General features: G+C 38.7%; 1 protein-coding gene across 5 annotated transcripts in view; it reads right to left on the reverse strand.

The window, feature by feature from the left end:
* RHBDD1 (rhomboid domain containing 1) overlaps positions 1–21,787 on the reverse strand; it is a 118,758-nt gene that overhangs the window by 40,448 nt on the left and 56,523 nt on the right. For 2 of the 5 annotated variants that reach the window (XM_060106349.1, XM_060106348.1), the window contains exons 5-7: positions 19,398–19,454; positions 14,292–14,378; positions 9,239–9,382 (exon numbers count right to left, since the gene is read on the reverse strand). In XM_060106349.1, coding sequence (XP_059962332.1) covers positions 9,239–9,382; positions 14,292–14,378; positions 19,398–19,454 — 288 coding nt within the window. Of the gene's footprint in view, positions 1–9,238; positions 9,383–10,205; positions 10,425–14,291; positions 14,379–19,397; positions 19,455–21,787 lie in introns of those variants that run through there. The other 3 variants (XM_060106352.1, XM_060106350.1, XM_060106351.1) reach the window with 3 other exon arrangements.

Below are 21,787 nucleotides of genomic sequence, written 5' to 3' on the forward strand. Positions count from 1 at the left end.
ATTATCTACTTTAAAAAGTAATTTAAGTAAATTAAGCAAAGGATCGAAACAATAGGTCCCTCCCCAAGTTATGCAGGTAAAATGCAGTTATGTGCTTAAAATGCAGTTATGCAGTTATGTGCTTAAAATTATATGCTAGAATTAGGTGGTATATGTATGTTATCTGTACTTAAAATGCTTAGAAAGGAATTAGAAAGGTTCAAATAAAAAAGAATAAAATTTTATTCACTGAAAATATCAACTACTGAGTCTATGAAATAAAGTCTCAAAGTCTGGGCCTTCAGCTCAAAAAAGAAAATAGATACTGTTTTGTTTGGTTTCATATTTTAGTACAGACACAGAGAATTAGAAACTTCTTCACACCCTCAATTGTTTGATTAATAAGAATGTAAAATCCACTATAATTTTAAAGCACTATTTGACATCTCTCTTCCTAATTAAAACATTTTATGAAATGATGAGTTTCTTAATCACACCTATATTAATAGTTTTCTCCAATCAAGTTTGATCTTATGAAACACTGAATATACACCTCAATAACTTCGAGATTAAAAACTGTATAGATAACTTGAGTATCCAAATCATCATATTAGTAAATTTGATATTCTGTAAAATTCTTACATAACTTAGGGAATCATAGTTGCCGAAGCAGAGTTCATAGATGGGTAAGTAAAGTGATCAGCTCATTTCAAAAGTTACTGTATCTCTTTCCTAAATCTAATATATTGGGTAGCTGAGTCAGTCACTAAAATCTCCCGTCGTTCAGCAGAAAGAACAGTGTTTTTGGTTTGATAGCAAAGAATAAGATTTACTCATTTCCGTACCCTGCAGTACTTAACAGCACCATACACAAACGAGGGGCTCCAACTGGGATTTGCTGAGGAACAGAATGAATAATGATCCAGAGCAACATGATGAGTGTGCAAGGTAATATTTCCGAAACCATCAAGACTTGGTAGCCCACAAAACAGGGTCCACGTGTGGGGGAAGATGACGGGGACATGGGTAGATGGAATTAATTCATTAGAGGTTTGTGTATACTTTTATTGCTAAATCTACTCATTAGCATCTGAATGATCCCTTTCAATAAATGGTGATTGTGGGGTTAGGTAGCAGAGGAAAAATTATAAATTCACATAGAACTATTAATGTTAATTTCTCAAATATGTTTCAATTTCATGTATCATTATCTTTATTATTTTAGCAACAGCTGAGCTACAGTTAATCTTTTTAAGTATAAAACCTCAACAGAAGCCTGCTCCTTCCCAACAGGGACCTAAACAGAACTCTGGTCCACTTACTTTATTACTTCTTTTCCTGGCTGGGATATATTCACATGTTATTTTGCAGGTTTGAAACATCTTGTATTTACATTTCTTTATATGCACAATTTCACATCTAGATACAGTCTCAAATATCAAACTTTACTCACTGAAATGAATATCTCCAACGTAGAGAGAAGGGAGTAGGAACCTATAATCCAAAGGAAGTGTTCTGCAATGAAACTGCTTTTAGGAAATCTGGCAGATGGCGCTTTTTCATTACAGAGAAAGTTTTCCTGGGGGAAAACACACCAAATTACTTTAAAAAAAGAAGTGGTCACACGGAATGAGCTGTACATCTCTGTCCTGGCCTGCAACATGCCTGCAAAGCCAAGCAGGCCAGCCGTGATCATTTGCATATGTTAAAAATCGCCAACTGCATTATGCCTGCACTGGGCCAGTGAAGGCTCAAATAATCATGCAACTGAAGCAGATACCACCATCAAATGCATGTATTTATCAATTTAGATCTGCCTTAGACAGTTGTGTGAATTTATCTTCCAGAAATGATCTTTCATCCGTCAGCCCTGAGACCTATATGACAGACACTCGCCAATATTCCTGACATTTCTCAGTATCCGCATCTCTTTCTAGCTATGCCCGTTCTGCTCAGTCCATTATCACAGAATGGAAAAGGAAGAAACTTTGAAGAGGACCCAGTTCAACTCTCTTATTATAAAAAATAATAATAAAACAAAGGTCTGATCAGATTCAGTGACTCACACCTCAAGTAAAGTTAGTTCACTGATATTCCAGGACTGAAGCTCAGACCACTGAATTCCCATCCTTTTCTCTTTGTACCACACGATGAAAGATTAAAAGAACGTGTACATAATTTATTCCATTTTTTCCAAAATTTTTCATGCAACAATAAAGAAACAAGACAGATGTCATTTTTATTTACCTTGGTGTAGCCTCAATAAAAAGCAAAATATACAACGCAGTTAAAATAAATTCTTTTTGCTTTTTATTTAAAATGTATCTGAACTGGCCCCTATGAACATATATGCCTGTAAACAGGATTCAAAGATATTGTCAAGTGATCTTTTAATAACAAAAGCCTTAGATATTAATTCGGAACCCAGATACTCTTTTCCAATATGGCTCTCCTGGTAATTTTACATGTAAGGACTTAGAGACAAAGCAGCAACCAGTTTCATTCTGAAGCCAAGACCTTTGTCATATGTCCCACCACAGCTTCACATATGGCTAGCCAGCAACCCCAACTGTACAATGTGGGGAGTGGGTGACAACTCTGCTTGATTTTCACAAGAGAGCCAAAGTGTGATTGTGGCCATTTGCCTTTCAGAAGAGTCTAAGAAAAGAAGCACACGTTACTCCACATGTCATGAGGATTTCCAGTTTTAACCAGTACACATGCTCCGGACTGGAAGATAGAAGTTGAAAAGGACACAGCTTTGTACCCAGCCACCCAATGAACTTGGTGGCAGGCTATTTAAAAAAAAAAAAAAAGGGCACAAATTATACATGGAAGGACGTGGGGGAGAGGGGAGAGGAAAATGCAATGAGCTAATGTTCCTAGCTGGCATCTGCCTTTTGACTCAAAGAAAGGAGATGGCTCTCGTCCAAAATTTTTCTATTATTGTGGTATCAGCTGCCTCTTGGATTCGTTTATAAGAACTGAGACTGCCAACAGAACAAGACAAGATTTCTGTTAATGGTAGTAAATGTGCAAGCTTCTTGAAATAATAGGAATTTCGATATTTCTTCTACAAAGGCTACTTTGGTATTATTATCCCTGGCATGAGCTTTAGGACTTATAATTATGGCCAGGTACTATTAAGAAATATGACAACAGCAAATTCTGAGGTTAAAAAAGTTGTTACCTTGATTCTTTAATTTACTCTTCCAATATATTGAACTAAAGAAACTAATTGGTGCTGGATGTCTCTTGCTGGACTGGCATTCTACCAAATGAATTTCTATTAGTTGGCTCTTTCAAATCTCAGTATTATTGATGACTATTACACTAACTTCTTACTCTGAAAACTGGGAATCAAAGAGAAAGAATTAAGCATTTACCTAGCCTTTTAAAAAAAGGACTATAGATTCTACCAACTTCATGAGGGAATGGTCACATTTTTTTAAAAAAAGCCAATAAATAAATTACCAGACAGATTATGTCTAGTAAATGACAGATTCAAACTGGGGATGTAGAAAACTAGAAGAAGCATCACTACTATCCTTATAATAAACATGAATGCTGGACAACCTGCAAATCAATACCTTTTCCTGAACCCAACAGAAAGCTGAAGCAGTAGGGCAGCCAACTACACAGAAGTCTAAAACAGCACAGGAACACTTGCTTACCTAGGACAGACTCTGCTGGACACTAATAAAAAGAAGTCAGCCCAAACTGTGAAACTGCTAAAGGCTGAGTGTGAGCTAGCAAGGTTCTATTCATAGACTATATAACACGGAACATATTGGGAGATGCAGTACAAAGGAATTCACACCCACTTTCAGGCTCTTCTCAGGACCTCATGTGGCCCTTGCAAAAGACATATGTGAGCCCAGAGAAAGTGTCCTTTGTCCTCTGTCATTCCTGGCATAGTCCTGAGAGAAAGAACAGCAGCCACTGCAGGAAAGGTCTCCAGGAAAGGCTGCCTAGATCCTTCTTCCCTATCGTCCCTAAGGAACAAAAGACTTAAATGTCTGGGAGAAAGGCAAAAGCCAAGTTTCCCTCAAGGAAATGGTGAAAACCTCCTGCAGCTTAGAGAAGGGAACAGGAGGAAAAAAAAAAAAAAACAAACTCTAAACTGGGGAGAGGGGCAGGGATACTAAGAAGGCCACACCTCCAAACCGAGGGACACAGTGACTGCGTGGACTATGGCTTAATCAGAGCACCCCTGGCACTGGTCTCCACCACCAAACTAAAAAGTACAGACTAACATGTAATAGCAGTGTGCCACCAGGGGAGGGGCGACGGAGGAGATTGAGTACCTATCCCAGTTGCAGCACAAAGACTTACAACTGAAGTTCAAGTAGACATTGAGAGGCACTCTGGCAAATCAGCCCCCACCCTAAAAACAAGGTAACATTAGAGGAACTCAAAGTCTCTGATGCACTGAGGGGACCATACAGTACCTACTCAGTATTACTCACAGTAATTCTATATAATTCAAAATACTCACAGTGCTCAATAGAACAAGTAGACAGATAATCCACAGGGATTAGAAGATCTGGGCAACACTATCAACTCAATTAATCTAACTAACATTTGTAAAATACTTCACCCAACTAGAGCAGAACACACATTCTTTTCAGGTGCACATGGTATTTTCACCAGGATGGGCCATAAAATATCACAACCAGGTGAAATTTATCCTGAGAATACAAACCTGCTTCAAGTTTGAAAATCAAAATAATTTAGTATGTCAATGGACTAAAGAAGAAAAAGTATATAATAATCTCTACAGGGCCTCCCTGGTGGCGCAGTGGTTGAGAGTCCGCCTGCCGATGCAGGGGATACGGGTTCGTGCCCCGATCTGGGAGGATCCCATATGCCGCGGAGCGGCTGGGCCCGTGAGCCATGGCCGCTGGGCCTGCGCATCCAGAGCCTGTGCTCCGCAACGGGAGAGGCCACAACAGTGAGAGGCCCGCATACCGCAAAAAGAAAAAAAAATAAAATAATAATAATAATCTCTACAAATATAGAATAAAAAATACTATTTTTAAGAGCATACCTCCCCCTGCAGAAAGAAAGAAAGAAAGAAAGAAAGAAAGAGACAGACTTAGGTATAAGTTTAAGAAAATATATAAATATATGGAGGAACTGTATGTTCAAAAAATTTTAGTGGTGTGAAAAAATGATTACAACATAATACTGAATGAAAAAAAGTAAGGTTCAAAATAGTACATATCATATGGTCAACTTTTATAAAATAAACTCAAACCAAATATTTTTCCACTGGAAAAAAAGGCTAAAAAGTAATAAAGGCCATTTAAAAAAATGTCTCCTTGGTTTCTCACTCTTAATAAGACAGTCATTAAGTATTTTAAGGAAAATAAAATTGAAATTAATATAAACAATTTGCAAAGCTATTTCCTTTGCTGTCACCCGTTACTGTATAATGCACTTCAAGGAGTCTCTTCAGATCAGTTTCATTGGAACTAGTTCCATATGCTCTTAAAACATCCACTGAAAATGAAATTCTGTGGTCAAATAAGTTTGGAAAACATTAATTTAATAAATTGGTTTCTTAATTGTAGAACTAATTACAATCGTCAGTATAATAGTGCCATTCTGAATCTTCAAGGGGGTATAGTTTGCAGTTTCCCAAACTTATGTGAATGTAGAACTTATGAAGGTGGGGAGTGAGCGAGTGAAAGAATGAGATAGACAGGAAAGGAGAGAGCAGAGAGAGTTGTTTCGGCTAAAAATTGAAAATAAGTTGCAGACCTATTATTTTGCTTCTAAATACTTCAGTGGGTATCTCCCAAGAATCAGGGACCTTCTGCTACTTATCCATAATACCAAAGAAAGTTAATTTCCCAAATAACATCTAATATCTAGTCCAGATACAAAATTCTCCTGTTTCCTCAAAATTTTTCTTTTATAAGAACCAGTTTTTCAAGGTTCTCATGTTATATTTACTTGTTATTTCCTTTTAATATAAAATCACATCCTGCTTTTTTTTATGATACTGTTCCCCCACCCCCCGCTCCAGGAGACCAGTCTCACTGAATTGTAGAAACCTCACGTTTTATCTGATTTCTCAACTTATTCCTCTATTCCATATATTTCCTGTATATGGACCCCTTACATTGGAAGACTTAATTAGAGTCAGGCTAAACATTTTTAGTAAGAATATGTCATAGACGGTGCTGTGTTCCTCATATGGCATCATATCAGGAGACACACAATATCAGGCCCTCCCACCAACAATGCCGCCATGTCTGATCGCTGGATTCAGGTGGTGATTGTCAAATCTCTGTTTCCCGCTCCTATTAGCATGTCCTCTATGAGGTGATACTTTATCACCATGTGAATGTCCCGTTTCTTTTTTTAATTTTTATTGGAGTATAGTTGATTTACAATGTTGTGTTAGCTTCAGGTGTACAGCAAAGTGAATCAGTTATACAATGTCTGGTTTCTAAACAACCTTTTAACTAATGGTTTACAGTGCTTGATGATCTTTGCAAGGCTACCAGTTATTTCATTGGTTTCTTGTTAATTTTTATTTACTTCTTTTAAAATTCCTTTTTAGGAAAATGTACTCTTTGTGGGATATAGTTAGGTGAGTTTTGACAAATGCAAAGAGTTGTGTATCCATCACAACAACCAAGATACAGAATAATTCCATCACTCCAAAACATTCCCTCCTGTTGTCCCTTTGTGGTACTAAATAAAGTTTTGTACAAAGTCCATGCTTAGTAGGTTTGCCCTGACTTACTTAACTTTTTTTTGTGTGTGTGGTAGACTGGGATTAATATTTTTATCAATGATAATATTCCTAATGTATTTCTAAGATTTACATATTTTACTGTATTTCTAAGATTTACATCCAAGAGAGCATATCGTATTTACATGCAATGGACAATCCAAGATAACAAATCAGACCACAGTTCTGTTAAGATTATGGCTTGTTCCAAATTAAATTAAATACATAATATCCTTACCTCCAGTAATATTTCATGTCTCACCTGGGAGTGATTAAGCAGCTGTGTGCACAGGACTAACCTTGAGAATTTGTTAAAATACAGCCTCTGGGGCCCTGCCCACAGAGGTTAGGATTCCAAGGCTAAGGCATGCTTTCAGTGATTGTGATACTGAATCTAGTGATTACAAGAATGGCCCCAGTTATCCACCTCTCCTTCTGTGCATCCCCTTTGCAGTGTGACTCTGCAGCTCCTCCCATGAAGAGATGGAGTCTATTTCCCTATCCCATGAATCTTGTCTGGTCTCATGACTTGCTTCAGTAACAAAATACAGCGGAACTGACAATGCATCAGCGTAAGTCTCACTTGTTTCCACACTCTCCCTTGGAACCCCCATGTTGAGGCCTTGTGAATGAGCCTGGGCTGGCCTGCTGGATGATAAGTCACGTACGGCCCAGTCTCCACCATCGCATCAGACCACAGTCAGTCAGGCATGTGAAGGAGGTCACGCTAGAGCAGCCAGCACCAGATGACCACTGCAGACACCTCAGCACACCGGCCGAGGTCATGGAAGCCTGGCCCAGTGGACCCGTACACACAGGAACAAGAAGAAATGTGTACTGTTTTAAGCCATGTGTGGCAGGGTGATTTTAACCAGTAATAGACAACTGATAGACCACAGTTCTGATACTCTTCACCTGAGAAGTACTAATTTATCTCTTCCCCCCCATTTCCTAGGTCACCCCCTCCACGCATACTGCTGCTGCTAAGACCATATTCCCTCAATTCAGAAACCAAGTAGTCACAATTTATGTATTCCCATCATCTGGTGTGATGCCTGGTACCCACCCCCAACACCGGAGGTGCTCAATCCTTGTTCGTGAAATGACTGCTGCCGGATTCACATACACAGGTCTGGTCGCATCGCTCCCCTGTGCAGAACTCTTACTGGCATTTACATCATATGCCAGATCCATTTTCCACGTGGCCTATTTAATTCTAGGACCCCTGTGATCAGGCCCCAGCCTAGCTGTCCACCCTTCTTCCCCTTTTCTTAATGCTCCATTCGAAAGTGAAGGTGGGATGACCACACCGCTTGCTTCTGTGTCTGAGCAGATACTGATTCCTGCCTGGAAGGACCTTCCACATCTCTGCAAACCCTACACATTCTTGAAGGCCCAACTCGAATGCCGCCTATTCTGCGAAATTCTGATAGATCTAGTTAAGGAAAAGCTCACCCCTTCTCACTGCCTCTAGCAATTGGCCTAAGCCTCTCCTAGGTACCTGACATTATGGTTACTTATGGCATCTAGCATGCATTTCCCCTACCAGAGATTGTGAACTTTGGGTGGTGGGGGGAGATTCCATTTTTTAACCTTCCTGTATTCTTTTTTTTTTTTTTTTTTTTTTTTTTTGCTGTACGCGGGCTTCTCACTGCTGTGGCCTCTCCCGTCGCGGAGCACAGGCTCCGGACACACAGGCTCCGCGGCCATGGCTCGCGGGCCCAGCCGCTCCGCGGCATGTGGGATCCTCCGGGATCGGGGCACGAACCCGTGTCCCCTGCATCGGCAGGCGGACTCTCAACCACTGCGCCACCAGGGAGGCCCCTTCCTGTATTCTTTATCACAGTACATGAAACACAGTAAGGCCTTAATAAATGTTTATTGAATGAATAGATGATTTTTGCTGCTTTTTAAAAATGGTAATACCCAAACTCATAAGCCAAACCCCAGAACAAAGATGGCAAAATAAATACAGCGGTTTTCATATATCAGTTTGTAAAACAATCTTCTGGAAAGTTGGTTAAAAATACAAATTCCTAGGCTCTGCCCACAGGAAGACTGGTTCAGCAGGCCTGCAGTGGAACCCTGAGTTTGAATTCTTATCAAGCTATTCATGTGATTTTGAGGAAGGCTTGTGGCCAACAGTTTGATACACAGCGATATATAGCCTACTTTACAGATATGAATTTCAAAGTAAACCCCTTCTTTCATGCACCTAAGAATTTTTTTTTTAAGTTCCTTGACTTTAATGACAAAGCACTGAGTGCAGCAGACCTATAAAAAGAATCACTTTAACAATACATACATAGTCTGGCACCTTATTAGCTTAGGTTGCTAGGAATATGGCATCACACCCCATTCTTTGTAATCACAATCTGCACACATTTTTTCATCTACATATCCTTTTTATAAACTATTTAAAGTTTAATTTGCTACAAATAGTCCTTTTTCAAACATCTCACCACGTGAGGTATGTACTTTAAAATAAAGTGAAGGGTGCAAAACTCCTACCTTGGTCCCGGAGGCTGGCTCTTAACGCTCTCTCCAGCTGTTCCTCTTCACTCAGTCCCGCTGTATACGTGTCAAAGTTCCTGGGTACTTCTTCATAGTAACCTGGCCTGCCACGTGGGTAATAATCCTGATATCCAAAGTAGCCTACAGGCACAATGAAAAAGTTATGGAATGCTGCCATGGACTATTCTTTTCATACTTCCTATTTTGTTAGCAAAGACAATAAAATAATTTATGTCATTCTTTTGATTACAATGATAATCCTCAAAATAAGAAAAGATGACCGATGGATGGAGAATGCCTCCACGAAGGTGGGCGATGACTGTCCTGTCACTGTTGTATCCACAAGGCCGAACATGGGACTGGATATGAATGAGTCCTTATGTGCTGAAGACGAAGAAGATGTTTATTTTTTTAAATCAATTTTTATTGGAGTCTAGTTGATTTACAACGTTGTGTTAGTTTCAGGTGCACAGTAAAGTGAATCAGTTATACATATATACATATCCACTCTTTTTTAGATTCTTTTTCCATTAGGTTATTACAGAGTATTGAGTAGAGTTCCCTGTGCTGTACAGTAGGTTCTTATTAGTTACCTATTTTATATAAGAAGATATTTTGAAGACATGAGCAGTACTGGAGAGGGGACTGGAATGGGCTATAGACATATGGAGTGGATTCTTTCAGTTTAGAGCTACTTAATACTTGGAGTATTTTCAGTGAAGTCCTGGCTGGAGTCAAGGGAATGGTTGAAATGATAGCTGATAAAGCCTTACTGTCTGGTGGCTCCAGACAATGAGAGGCAGACCAATATTTAACACACATTCTGCCGGGCTTCTGTGCTAGGGATGATACTTCAGATGCTGATAACTACATTGAGAAATACAAGCCAATGTCTCTCTAATTAGAATTCTATGTCAGAGATCATAGTTTCTATTACTAGCACTTCCGAGAAACTGGTTGCAAGATTAAATGAGAGAAGAGACAACCTGGTCATTAAATAATGCTTTAAGAATCAAACTTCGACATACCATTAATAAAGGGCAAAGTTGATTTTTGCAAGGTACTTCCATCAAGCTTTTCAAGTCCGTTTGAGTTTATTCCTTACATTTTTCTTTAATCACCACTTTTATGGAATTTGTTTGGAAGATATTATTTTTCCCCACAGACGATTACCAATCTAATTCTGGTATAATGAGAGAGAAGTATGTTTAATTTTTTTTCCCTTCTCTCCTTCCATTATCACACCCTTTGAAGATGATGTTTCAAATGTTTAATGTGCTTCTTATTGTTGATGAAAATTCCTACCCTTCATATGTCTTATGTCATATGTCTCCATATCACCCACCATAGCATGCCTGAGTTTAAGCTTCTTATTGCTTTAATAAGACTAAAGAAAAAAAAAATCAAGCCAACAAGGGGAACACTGTAGGGTAGAACCTGGTTAATTGAAATTTCATATTCAGAATTTTTGATAATTGGTCTTGAGCCTATTTTAAAATTTACTTTGGTGTTGGTTATAAAAAATGCTTTCCTAATATATGAGATTAAAATGAAAAGTTAATTTCCCATAAAAAGCTTTCAGGCACTCTAAAAGTCTTTATTTTCAAATAAAAAGTGAAATGACAATAAAATACACTAGTTTCAGCTGATAATATAATTATATGTGTTTACATAAATATTTGTCATATAAAGTGTTTGTGTCTATTGGTATGTTTTTACAACTTTCATGAGATATAACTGACATACTATATAATTCATCAATTTAAAGCATATAACTCAATGGCTTTTAGTATATTCGTAAGAGTTGTGCCATCAATACCATAATCAATTTTAGAACATATCTATCGCCCCCAAAAGAAATCTGTACCCTTTTAGCTATCACCCTCTGACCTTCCTAGCCCTAAATAACCACTAATCTACTTTCTGTCTCCATAGCTATGCCCATTCTGGACAATTTTATAAACGGAATCATATAATATGTGGTGTTTTGTGTATGGCTTATTTCATTCAGCATAATGTTTTCATGGTTCATCTATGTTGTAGCACGAATCAGTATTTCATTCTTTTTCATGGCCAAGTAATATTCCATTGTAGAAATATATCACATTTTGTTTATTCACTCATCAACTGATGACATTTGGGTTATTTCTGCCTTTTGACTATTGTGAATAATGTTGCTATAAACATCTGCATACAAGTAGTTATTTGGACGTATGTTTTCATTTTTCTTGGGTACATACCTAAGAGTGGAATTGCTGAGTCATATGGTAATTCTATATTTAACCATTTGGAACCACCAGAATGTTTTCCAAAGCGGTTACACAATTTTTATTCACACAAGCAACATATATGGGTTCATATTTCTTCACATCTTCACCAACACTTGTTATTATCTGTCTTTTTAATTATAGCCATCCTAATGGGTGTGAAGTGGTATCTCACTGTGGTTTTTGATGACTAATGATGTTGAGCATCTCTTCATGTGCTTATTAACCATTTGTATATCTGCTTTGGAGAACAGTCTATTCAGAGCCTTTGCTCACTCTTACTGATTATTACAATACTCTTCTATTTATCATCTATTACAAAATCTTCTATGTTGGTACTATTTTATTTAATGTCCTTGAAAGTCACAGACATGAATGATTTAAACAAACATTAAATAAAATTTTTCAGGATTTCGGGGACTAATCCTTTCTTCTAATGTAGTAAAAATTAGTAGGCATTTACTAAATACCTCCTATAATGCAACTTCCACATTCTCTCTCACGTCTCCCATGTCAGAATATAAACATTATGATATTTGAATCAGGATAAGGATATAAGTATATTGAATGATTTAGGACTGAAATGGGATCTGGACACAATTTTTAACAAGGACACTCTTCCTCAAATTGGTCTCTATGCAATAGAACAATCAGAAAAATTCAGCTCCCACTACTGTGCTGGGGAACACCCACCAGCAAGGTCCATATCCTGAGATAAAGCAGACTGTGGCACTGCTACAAATCTTGCTTTCTATGCTGCTTACCAAAAAAGCCAAAAAACAAATAAAAAATAACTCCCCCCAAAAAAACCTTTTCTATAAGGGCAAATGGTCAAAACACAATAAATGTATCTACTTCACAAAGAATAAAAGAAAGGGGCAACCATTCCAAAACATAATAGAATATTTATGGATAAGTCGCTGAATACCACAGGATGCTTCAGCAATGCCTGAATAGAGAGACTGCCCAATTCCCTAAGAGTGCCAATTATTTTATTGCAACACAAAAAGCACATTGGGCACTTTCCCATATGGCTCATTACCACTTTCAAATCCCTGTGGAAAGTCATTTTGTTACAGAAGGTCTAAGCAGCATTTCTACCTTTCTACCCTCAAAAAAATTCAGCTCATTCAAAATCCAAAATAACCCCAAAGCTCTGAATAGCTATCTATGCAGATACCAGAAACACGACATACGTCTATAGAGTTTCAACTGGCAGGTAAATTTGCTACGATTTGAGGCAACATTTTCTTGATAGAGAAAAACATCTTTCTTCGTGTATTTCTTTTAAAATACAACCAAGCAGTGCCTTAACAAAATAAAGCCTACAACTCTAAACATCTGAATATTATAAAATCTAATTTGGTACTTGTCAGACAAAACATGGGGAGAGAGAAAGGGAAAGTTTTAATGCCTTAAGTCAAAAAGACTAGTGTGGTTAAAGGTTCTATATCATCAGTCATAAATCATCAACAGGACCGAAAATCCCATCAATATCTATTATAATGAGAACAGGTCTCCTAGGACCAAAAATTTTCTACAGCTGTTCCACTGGCCCAATCAGATATTTTTAAATCTTCATAATAAACATGGCTGGAAAAACCTAACAATCAAACACTTAAGATAAAAATGTTTAAATTATATCCTGCAACGAATACTAGTTTAATACTTTTTTGTAGTTATATACTTTGGCTCCATAATAAAAGAAATTCTGGTTATCATTATTCTATAAACTACTCCATCTGTTCCTTATACAGATACCAGAATTTCACAGCAAAAGAGATCAAGAAACACCACCGAGATTAGAAAAATTGGTAACAGCTTTTTAAACATTCATGAGGTTCTCTGACCTATAAAGACTTTTCCAGCTAAGGATGGCCATATTAAGAATAAATCATTACTTGTAAGAGATACATATGCTCTCATAAAAGTTCCCTAGATGACCATTAGCATGGCCACCGGGCCTTATGTAGCTCTGCCTTTGAAGAAATCCAATCACGTCAGCGGAAGAAATATAAATATGGTAATCTTACAGGGGATAAGAAAGAAAGGTGAAAGGGGCTTTTATTTTTGCCTTTAACTCTCTGGCCTGTGTGTCTGCTGTGCTTATGCCTCTTTCATATGAAGGAGGCTTTTTGCAGGTTTCCGTTTTTCCTTTTTTTTTTAATAATTTCAAAAAAGATGACAGAAAAGTCAATACGGGAAACTTCCCTAATTTGTAAGGTTAAATCAGTAGAATGTCCATCTCATATCCCTGTACAATAGAAAAAGCAGTGGCTAGGAATCAGTGACTTGCATTTTTAGTCCTAGTTCTATAACTAACTACCTGTATGCCTTTAGCCAAATTACTTAACATTTCTAAACCTCAATTCCCAGCTGTCACACAAGATATTAGGACTAGGTAATCTATGATAGTTCAAGTCATGTCTGTGCACAAGTATGTTATCATTATTCTTTTCATCCAGAGGAACATTCCTGTTTCTTTTGGAGATTTAAAAAATGAACCAGGAGACAAGCTCCTTTTCCTTTGGCAACTCTGAGGTATTAGGAGCCATGTCCTCTGCCTACTGGAGAGAATAAGGTCAACAGGAAGAGAGAAATCACGATGGGAAACAGAACCAAAATGGTCTCCCTGTACAATTCACCTCTTCCTAGTCACATAGGCCGAGAAACCTCTTCTTATACTTAAGTTAGTGTAAACTGGCCTCCATAACAAACAACCAAAAGAACCCAGCGCTCTTCCAAATGACTACATCAGCTTTGTTGACAGCTAATCATCACACCTCCTCTCCTCAGGTGAGTCCACAGATAGAAGTAGGTGAGCCTGCATTGTCCAGCAACCGTTCCTCTCCTACACCAAGTCCACGTTTCTAGGATTTTAAGCATACAGATCATCAACAGTGAAAGCCTCAGAGTAAAGCCTCTTCTTTGGGCAGCAACAGTATTCATCTCGGTAGCCCCCAAGCCAATCACCTAAGCCTATGATTTTCATTCCTGAACCCATTAGAATCACCTGGGAAGCTTAAAAAAAAAAAAACGTCCTGGCTTTCCTGGTGGCACAGTGGTTGAGAGTCCGCCTGACGATGCAGGGGATACGGGTTCGTGCCCCGGTCCGGGAAGATCCCACATGCCGAGGCGTGGCTGGGCCCGTAAGCCATGGCCGCCGAGCCTGCGCGTCCGGAGCCTGTGCTCCGCAACGGGAGAGGCCACAACAGTGAGAGGCCCGCGTACCGCAAAAAAAAAAAAAAAAAAAAAAAGTCCAAGTCCCTGTCTCTATCCCTATTCTAACTTAATTGGTGTGGGTTGAATTCAAGGCATGGACATGTTGTAAAAGCGCCTCAGGTGATTCATACAAAACAGCCAGATGGATAATCATGCTCCGAGCCTTTAGAACTACATCAAAAACATATCTTCACTATAACTCCCACAGGGTCACTCTACTGAATAAATTGTTCAGTGGCACTCCAGTACATTCTGGATAATCCCGGACAGACTTTTTCATAAACGACTGCAGAGCCCTTTCCTTCCATCGCTTTCCTTAACTTGTACTTACGCATCAAGACACAGCGCCCCACTTCTTCTGGGTAAAACCTCCAGTGACTACAGCCGTGCTCCTTCCTTCCAGGCTGAACACCGACTGCACTGCCTTAATACCGCTGAGTTGAACTTCTACCTCTGCCAGGAAGGAGTAACTGGGACTGGACTAGCCCTTCTACTTAATCTTAAGTAGAGGACTGGAGAAAATATATGAAACCAATGTTTTTAGACATTGTACAATTGGCAGTACAAGATTTTGAATCTTGAGAGAAAGGAAATAAAGGAAATGAGCCTGGAGGCACTTTCCAGACTGTGGTGCAGGGAGCAGGAACACAATCAGATGCAGCAGCCTCCCTGAGGTAAGCTGGAATTTGCAGGGCAGAGTACAGCAAAGGAGAAAACTATGTGTATAGCAAAACCTCCAGAAATCTTCATGGGGTCGCCTGGAGATGTTGTTGAATATTAAGCCATGGGTGTGTAGGTGAAATTCCATGAGACCAGGCAAAGGATGCCTGAGAGCTATAAACTGAACAATTCCCAGAGCTCAGGCAGGGCTGGGAGACCTTTGCGTTCCAACCAGCCAGAGTAGAGTCCCTGCTGAACAAAGGGCATTCAGCAGAGATCCCACAAAAGTAACATCTCAGCCACAGCACAGAATTAACCCTAGAATAAAAGTTACTTTAGACCCACCCTCAAGAATTAAAAAATAAGACCCAGAAGGATCAAACTAATCATCAGGAAACTTAACTGTGTGCCAGAACAAAGTCCAGATTTCTTTAAAAGACAAGAGACTCTAGCACTCAATACCACAAAACACACAATGTCTAGCATCCAATCAAAACTCACAAGATAAAAAAAAAAAAAAAAAACTGTGACCAGGAAAAAAAATCAGTCTAATGAAGCAGATGCAAAAAATATATAGATAAGACAGAATTAGCAGTCAAGGACTTTAGGATAGCCATTATAACTATGCCCATGATTTAAATAAATAAAAACATGAATGGGAAGAGAAATGAATGAGAAGATAAATGGAGGATGTAAAAAGGAACTAAATGGAACTTCCAGAACTAAAAAAGAGAGTATCTGAGAGGAAAAATTCACTAGATGGGATTGACAGCAAATTCAACATTGTGGAAGAAAGATCATAGAGCTTGAACACACAGGCACAGACACTATCCAAAGTGAAGCCCACACACACCAAACAACATAAACAGAGTCTCAAGAGACTTGTGGGACAACATGAAGTAGTCTAACATTGGTGTAGGTGAAAATCAGATGGGAGCGGATATTCTTTAGTTCTTTAGTAAGACAAAAGCTAGAAGAATTGATTACCAGGAGACCTGCGCTAGAGGAAATGGTTAAGGTAGTTCTCGAGGCAGGAAAAAAATGATACTACCTGGAAATTTGGATCTGCACAGAAGAAACTTCTATTTCTGCAGATCAACTGACACAAGCCCTGGGCCCATCCCTGAGCTATGCATGCAGTGAACAGACCCAAGGGAATAAAAGAAGCAAAGACTTGGAAAACTGAACTACCACATAACTTAACTACACAAGTATCAGATCACCTCATGAGTGGTACATGAATGGGATAGGCCCAAATAGTACAGTAAAGGATTTGAAAACTGAACTGACATTGGAACCCACCACCCACAGAAAGAAAAACAGAATTTGTGCTCTAAACCTAACCAGGTTGACTGCTTGGTCAAACAAACAAAAATCAACATTCTGAAGAGGATTTTAACAGAATCTAAAATCTCACAATAAAGGTCAAAACGTTCAGATATAAGAGAAATTTACCAGGCATACAAAACCAAAACAAAACAGAAGAATGTGACCAATTCTCAGGAGAAAAAGACAATCAGCAGGTGCCAGCCACAAAACAGGACTCAGATGTTGGAATTATTAGACAGATTTTAAAGATATACAATAACTATGCTCTATGAGATAAAGGTGCACTCCTGAAATGGAGAGACAGAGTTTTCATCAGAGACACAGAAACTAAAAAAAGAACCAAATGGAAATTTTAGAACTAAAATTACATTATTAAAAAAAAAGTCACTGGATAGGTTCGTTAGGTTCAGTAGCAGAATGGAGATGACAGAGAAAGGAGGCAGTGAACTTGAAGATAAATCAATAAAAGCTATCCAATATGAAGAACATAGAGGGAAAAAGATCGAAAGAAATAAATAAGAGCCTGAGGAGCTTGAGGGACATTATTAAAATGTCTAAAATTCATGTCATTAAAGTCTTGAGAGGAGAAGCAGATTGGTGAAGAAAAAAATACTTATAGAAATTGTACCTGAAACCCTTCCAAATTTAGTGAAAGACAAAATACATGATAAAAAATTAGATACAAAACCCAGTAAAGACCCAGAAAATATAAACAAGACTGTAAACTGCCTTAACTTAATTGATATGTGTAGAGTACTACTTTCAACAATGGCAGAACACACATTCTTTTCAAGGGCACATGGTACATTCACCGGGATAGACCATACACTGGGCCAAAAGAAAGTCTCATTAAAGTAAAAGGATTAAACTACACTGAGTGTGTTCCCTAACAACAGGAGAAATAAATTAGAAATTATTAACAAAATGGTATCCAGAAAATCTGTGGCATATTGAAACAATAAAATACCATTCAGCAGTAAAAAAGAATAACTACTGACACATACAACAACATATATGGATCATAAAAAATGAGGTTGGGGCCTCCCTGGTGGCGCAAGTGGTTGAGAGTCCGCCTGCCGATGCAGGGGATACGGGTTCGTGCCCCGGTCTGGGAGGATCCCATATGCCGCGGAGCGGCTGGGCCCGTGAGCCATGGCCGCTGAGCCTGCGCGTCCGGAGCCTGCGCGTCCGGAGCCTGTGCTCCGCAACGGGGGAGGCCACAACAGTGAGAGGCCCGCATACCACAAAAAAAAAAAAAAAAAAAATGAGGTTGAATAACAAAAGCCGGATACAAAAGAGTACTTAGTAAATGAGTAGATTTATATGAAGTTCAGGCTCAGGCTAACTAATCTATGGTGACAGAAATGAAACCAGAACAGTGAAGGGGGTAGTTACTGGAACGAGACATTTTCGTAAAAACTCAACAAATGTCATTATTAGCTATCATTGCCTTATTGTGTACCACCCCACTCCACAGTTCACCATTCTACTTTCTATACCCTAGTTAGTCCTTTTCATTTCTACTGTTTCACCTTTTTAAATGTATGGCACCTACATTCTCACTCCTGGTTAAATACTGAGACAGGGACTATAGCTATTTCTTTCTCTCTCTCCCACAGTGGTTAGTCTGACACGGGCACAATGGACCACTTACAAAGTGCTACTGCATAAACCAGGCTGAGGCTAAGAACCTGTACGGAAAAATAAAGCAAAAGCACTATATATATATATATAAAATTATATAATTCTTTGTACTTATATGATTTAAGCCAGGGGTCAAAAAGCTACAACTTGTAGTCCAAATACAACCCATTGCCTGTTTTTGTAAATAAGGTCTTATTGGAACACAAACATGCACATTTGCTTATGAATAGTCTATGGCTGCTTTCATGCTACGACACAGGTTGACTAGTTGAGACAGAGATCATATGGTCAACAACGCCTTTAGAATCTCAAACAGTAGCTATCTGGCCCTTTACAGGAAAGGCTGCTGACCCCAGATTTAAGCTGCAGCAATTCTCGATGGGCAGGACAATAAAGCCACCCACTGCTTCCAGAGCCTATGGCTTCTTTGACACCTATCTGCTGGTATTGATCCAGGATATTGCAGTGCAGCTTCCCCAGGCTGGAATGTAAGAACTTTAGCCTAAAACAGGTCATATGCTTCAACAGGAAGTCCTTTCTACCTATTTACAAAGATATCTAGAAAAAATACATTCTCCTCTTTAAGTCACATGGTATTAACTATTAGAGGAATGCCTATATTAGCCTCTTAGGGCAAGCATGATTCTTTCTGAATATGTAGGTGGCGTGGACCGTGGAGAACTGTATATCTGAAACTAACTTCTAACACTTAGCCAGCAGAATGGTCTCTTAGGCTGAGAATCAAGGGACCTGGATCTAGTATGACTCTAACCATGTCTGAGAGACCTCAAACCAATCATACAGTATTTTCACACCAGAGTTCCCTCCTTCCCTAGCCTTCCCTAACAACGTGCCCACATATGCTCCCCGGGTGACCCCTCCATCTAGCTTCCATGCATGTTAGAGGCACAAGTATATAATGTGTGAAGTACTCTCCAAAAGCATAAAGTATTATTTTAAAGTAGCTCTACAGTAGCAAACACTACCATTTTAAAATATAAGTTTAAATGTATTAAATGAAACAAAGTACGTACCTAAACTATTAAAGTCGTACTGCTGTCCTGGATAATCAATATTGGAGGGAAAAATGCCTAAATATGAAGGAAACAAACATTTTAATTGCGGGGGTAGGCTTCCCCCACCACCCCTGCCAGCTTTACTGAGGTGTGACTGACAAATAAAAATTGTACATGTTTAAGTTGGGTAACGTGATTTTTTAAGGTGTACAATGTGATGAGTTAATATACATATGTTATGAAATGATTTCCAGAATCAAGTTCATTAACACACCCATCACTTTATATACTTACCATTGTGTGGGTATATATGTGAGAACACGTAAGATATATTCTCTTAGTAAATTTCAAGTATGTAATACAGTATTATTAACAATAGTCACCATGCTGTATATTACATCCCCAGAACTTACTCATCTTACAACTTAAAGTTTGTACCCTTTAACCAACATCTCTGCATTTACCCCACCCGCCAACCCCTGGAAACCACTGTTCTACTCTCTGGTTCTATGAGTTAAACTTTTTTAGATTTCACAAATAAGTGAGATCATACAGTATTTATCTTTCTCTGGCTTATTTCACTTAGCATAATGTCCTTCAGGTTCACCCGTTTTGTCAAAAATAACAGGATTTCTTTCTTTTTTATGGCTGATAATATTCCATTATACACATATAAATACCACATTTTCTTTTTTCTGAAGATGTTGGGGGTAGGAGTTTATTAATTAATAAATTTTTTTTGCTGTGTTGGGTCTTTGTTTCTGTGCGAGGGCTTTCTCTAGTTGTGGCAAGCGGGGGCCACTCTTCATCGCAGTGCACGAGCCTCTCACTTTCGCAGCCTCTCTTGTTGTGGAGCACAGGCTCCAGACACACAGGCTCAGTAGTTGTGGTGCACGGGCCTAGTTGTTCCGTGGCATGTGGGATCCTCCCAGACCAGGGCTCGAACCCGTGTCCCCTGCATTAGCAGGCAGATTCTCAACCACTGTGCCACCAGGGAAGCCCAATACCACATTTTCTTCATCCATTAGGTTGTTTCCCTATCTTGGCTATTGTGAATAATGCTGTAATGAACATGGGGGTGCAGATATCTCTTCAAGATACTGATTTCATTTTCTTTGGATATACACACAGAAGTGGGATTGCTGGATCATATGGTAGTTCTTTTTATTTCTTGAGGAACTTCCATGCTGTTTTCCATAGTGGCTGCACCAATTTACATTCCCACCAACATCTTCATCAATACTTGTTATCTCTTGTCTTTTTGATAATAGCCATCTTAACATTTCCTGATTGCCATCTATATTATAAAGTTATAGTAAACAAAACAGTATGGTAGTAGCATAAAAACAGACACATCTGATAGAACACAACAGCCATAAGGCTGTAACTACTAACCTTTCCAACAATTAAGAGATTCTTTGTAACAAAGCTCAAAGCCATTATAAATGATTTCTAAACAATTGTTAAAATAAGCTCTATTTTGTTTGAGGTTAGCCCTACAGGGAACAGAATGTGGTGGGGACAATGAAACCCTAACTTATGCTCTCTGAAGTTCCTTAAGGTTCCTAACAACCTAAGATGGTCTTTGCCTTCCAAGGGACCAAGCTTGGTCTTTGAGGCCTCTGACAAGTAGAGATGCTCTGGCTATTGAGAGAAGCTGCCCCACAACAAAGGTGCTAGGTGAGCCACATTCTTACCCCTCCTAAGGGACTTTCCCGTTTCTTATCCCTAAGAAAGCAGTAGGACAGATGACTCAGTACTGCTGAAGGAAAGGAGAGAGGGAGGAGTAACAGGGGACACCTTCAGTGTGATGCTCCTCTCCCAGGAGTTATCAGACAGCAGCTTTCACGTACTTGATTATTTTCCACAGGGCTCCCGTGTCACCTCAATTCTCAGATCACTCTAGATCTTTCTCTGGCTTCACCGGAAAAAATGGCAGAGAGATTGCAGGCCATTTGTAAATAGCACTGAATGTTTCAACTTTTAGCATTTAATTTTCTACTGTATTACACTGAAAATAGAATGATATAAAAGTAAGTCTCCTTAGAAAATAGACAAGGTTTTAAGAAGGAAACTAAGAGTTTAAATGTTATAATTGTGGGGGGAAATCCTCTTTAAAACCAAAATACTTGCCTAAATTTCATAATATGTCTGTAGAAAGCTTTACTAACCACTTAATCCTCAGACACACAAAGAAAAAGGAAACAAAACATTAGACGCCTGAGAATCATTTCTTTTCCTTTGTCAGCACTGAGAGCATTTGGGCAACAAAGCTCATTACTAGATTTCCATAATTAAGTTGTATCAAAAATACAATAAAACTGGACATTTTCAATAAAGGAAGCTCCTGCTGCCTCTTCCAAGCACACACACTAGAAACACAGTAATAGGCAAACATAGGAAAATAA

This window comes from Mesoplodon densirostris, chromosome 8 (assembly GCF_025265405.1).
Source record: "Mesoplodon densirostris isolate mMesDen1 chromosome 8, mMesDen1 primary haplotype, whole genome shotgun sequence".
Lineage (NCBI taxonomy): Eukaryota > Metazoa > Chordata > Mammalia > Artiodactyla > Ziphiidae > Mesoplodon > Mesoplodon densirostris.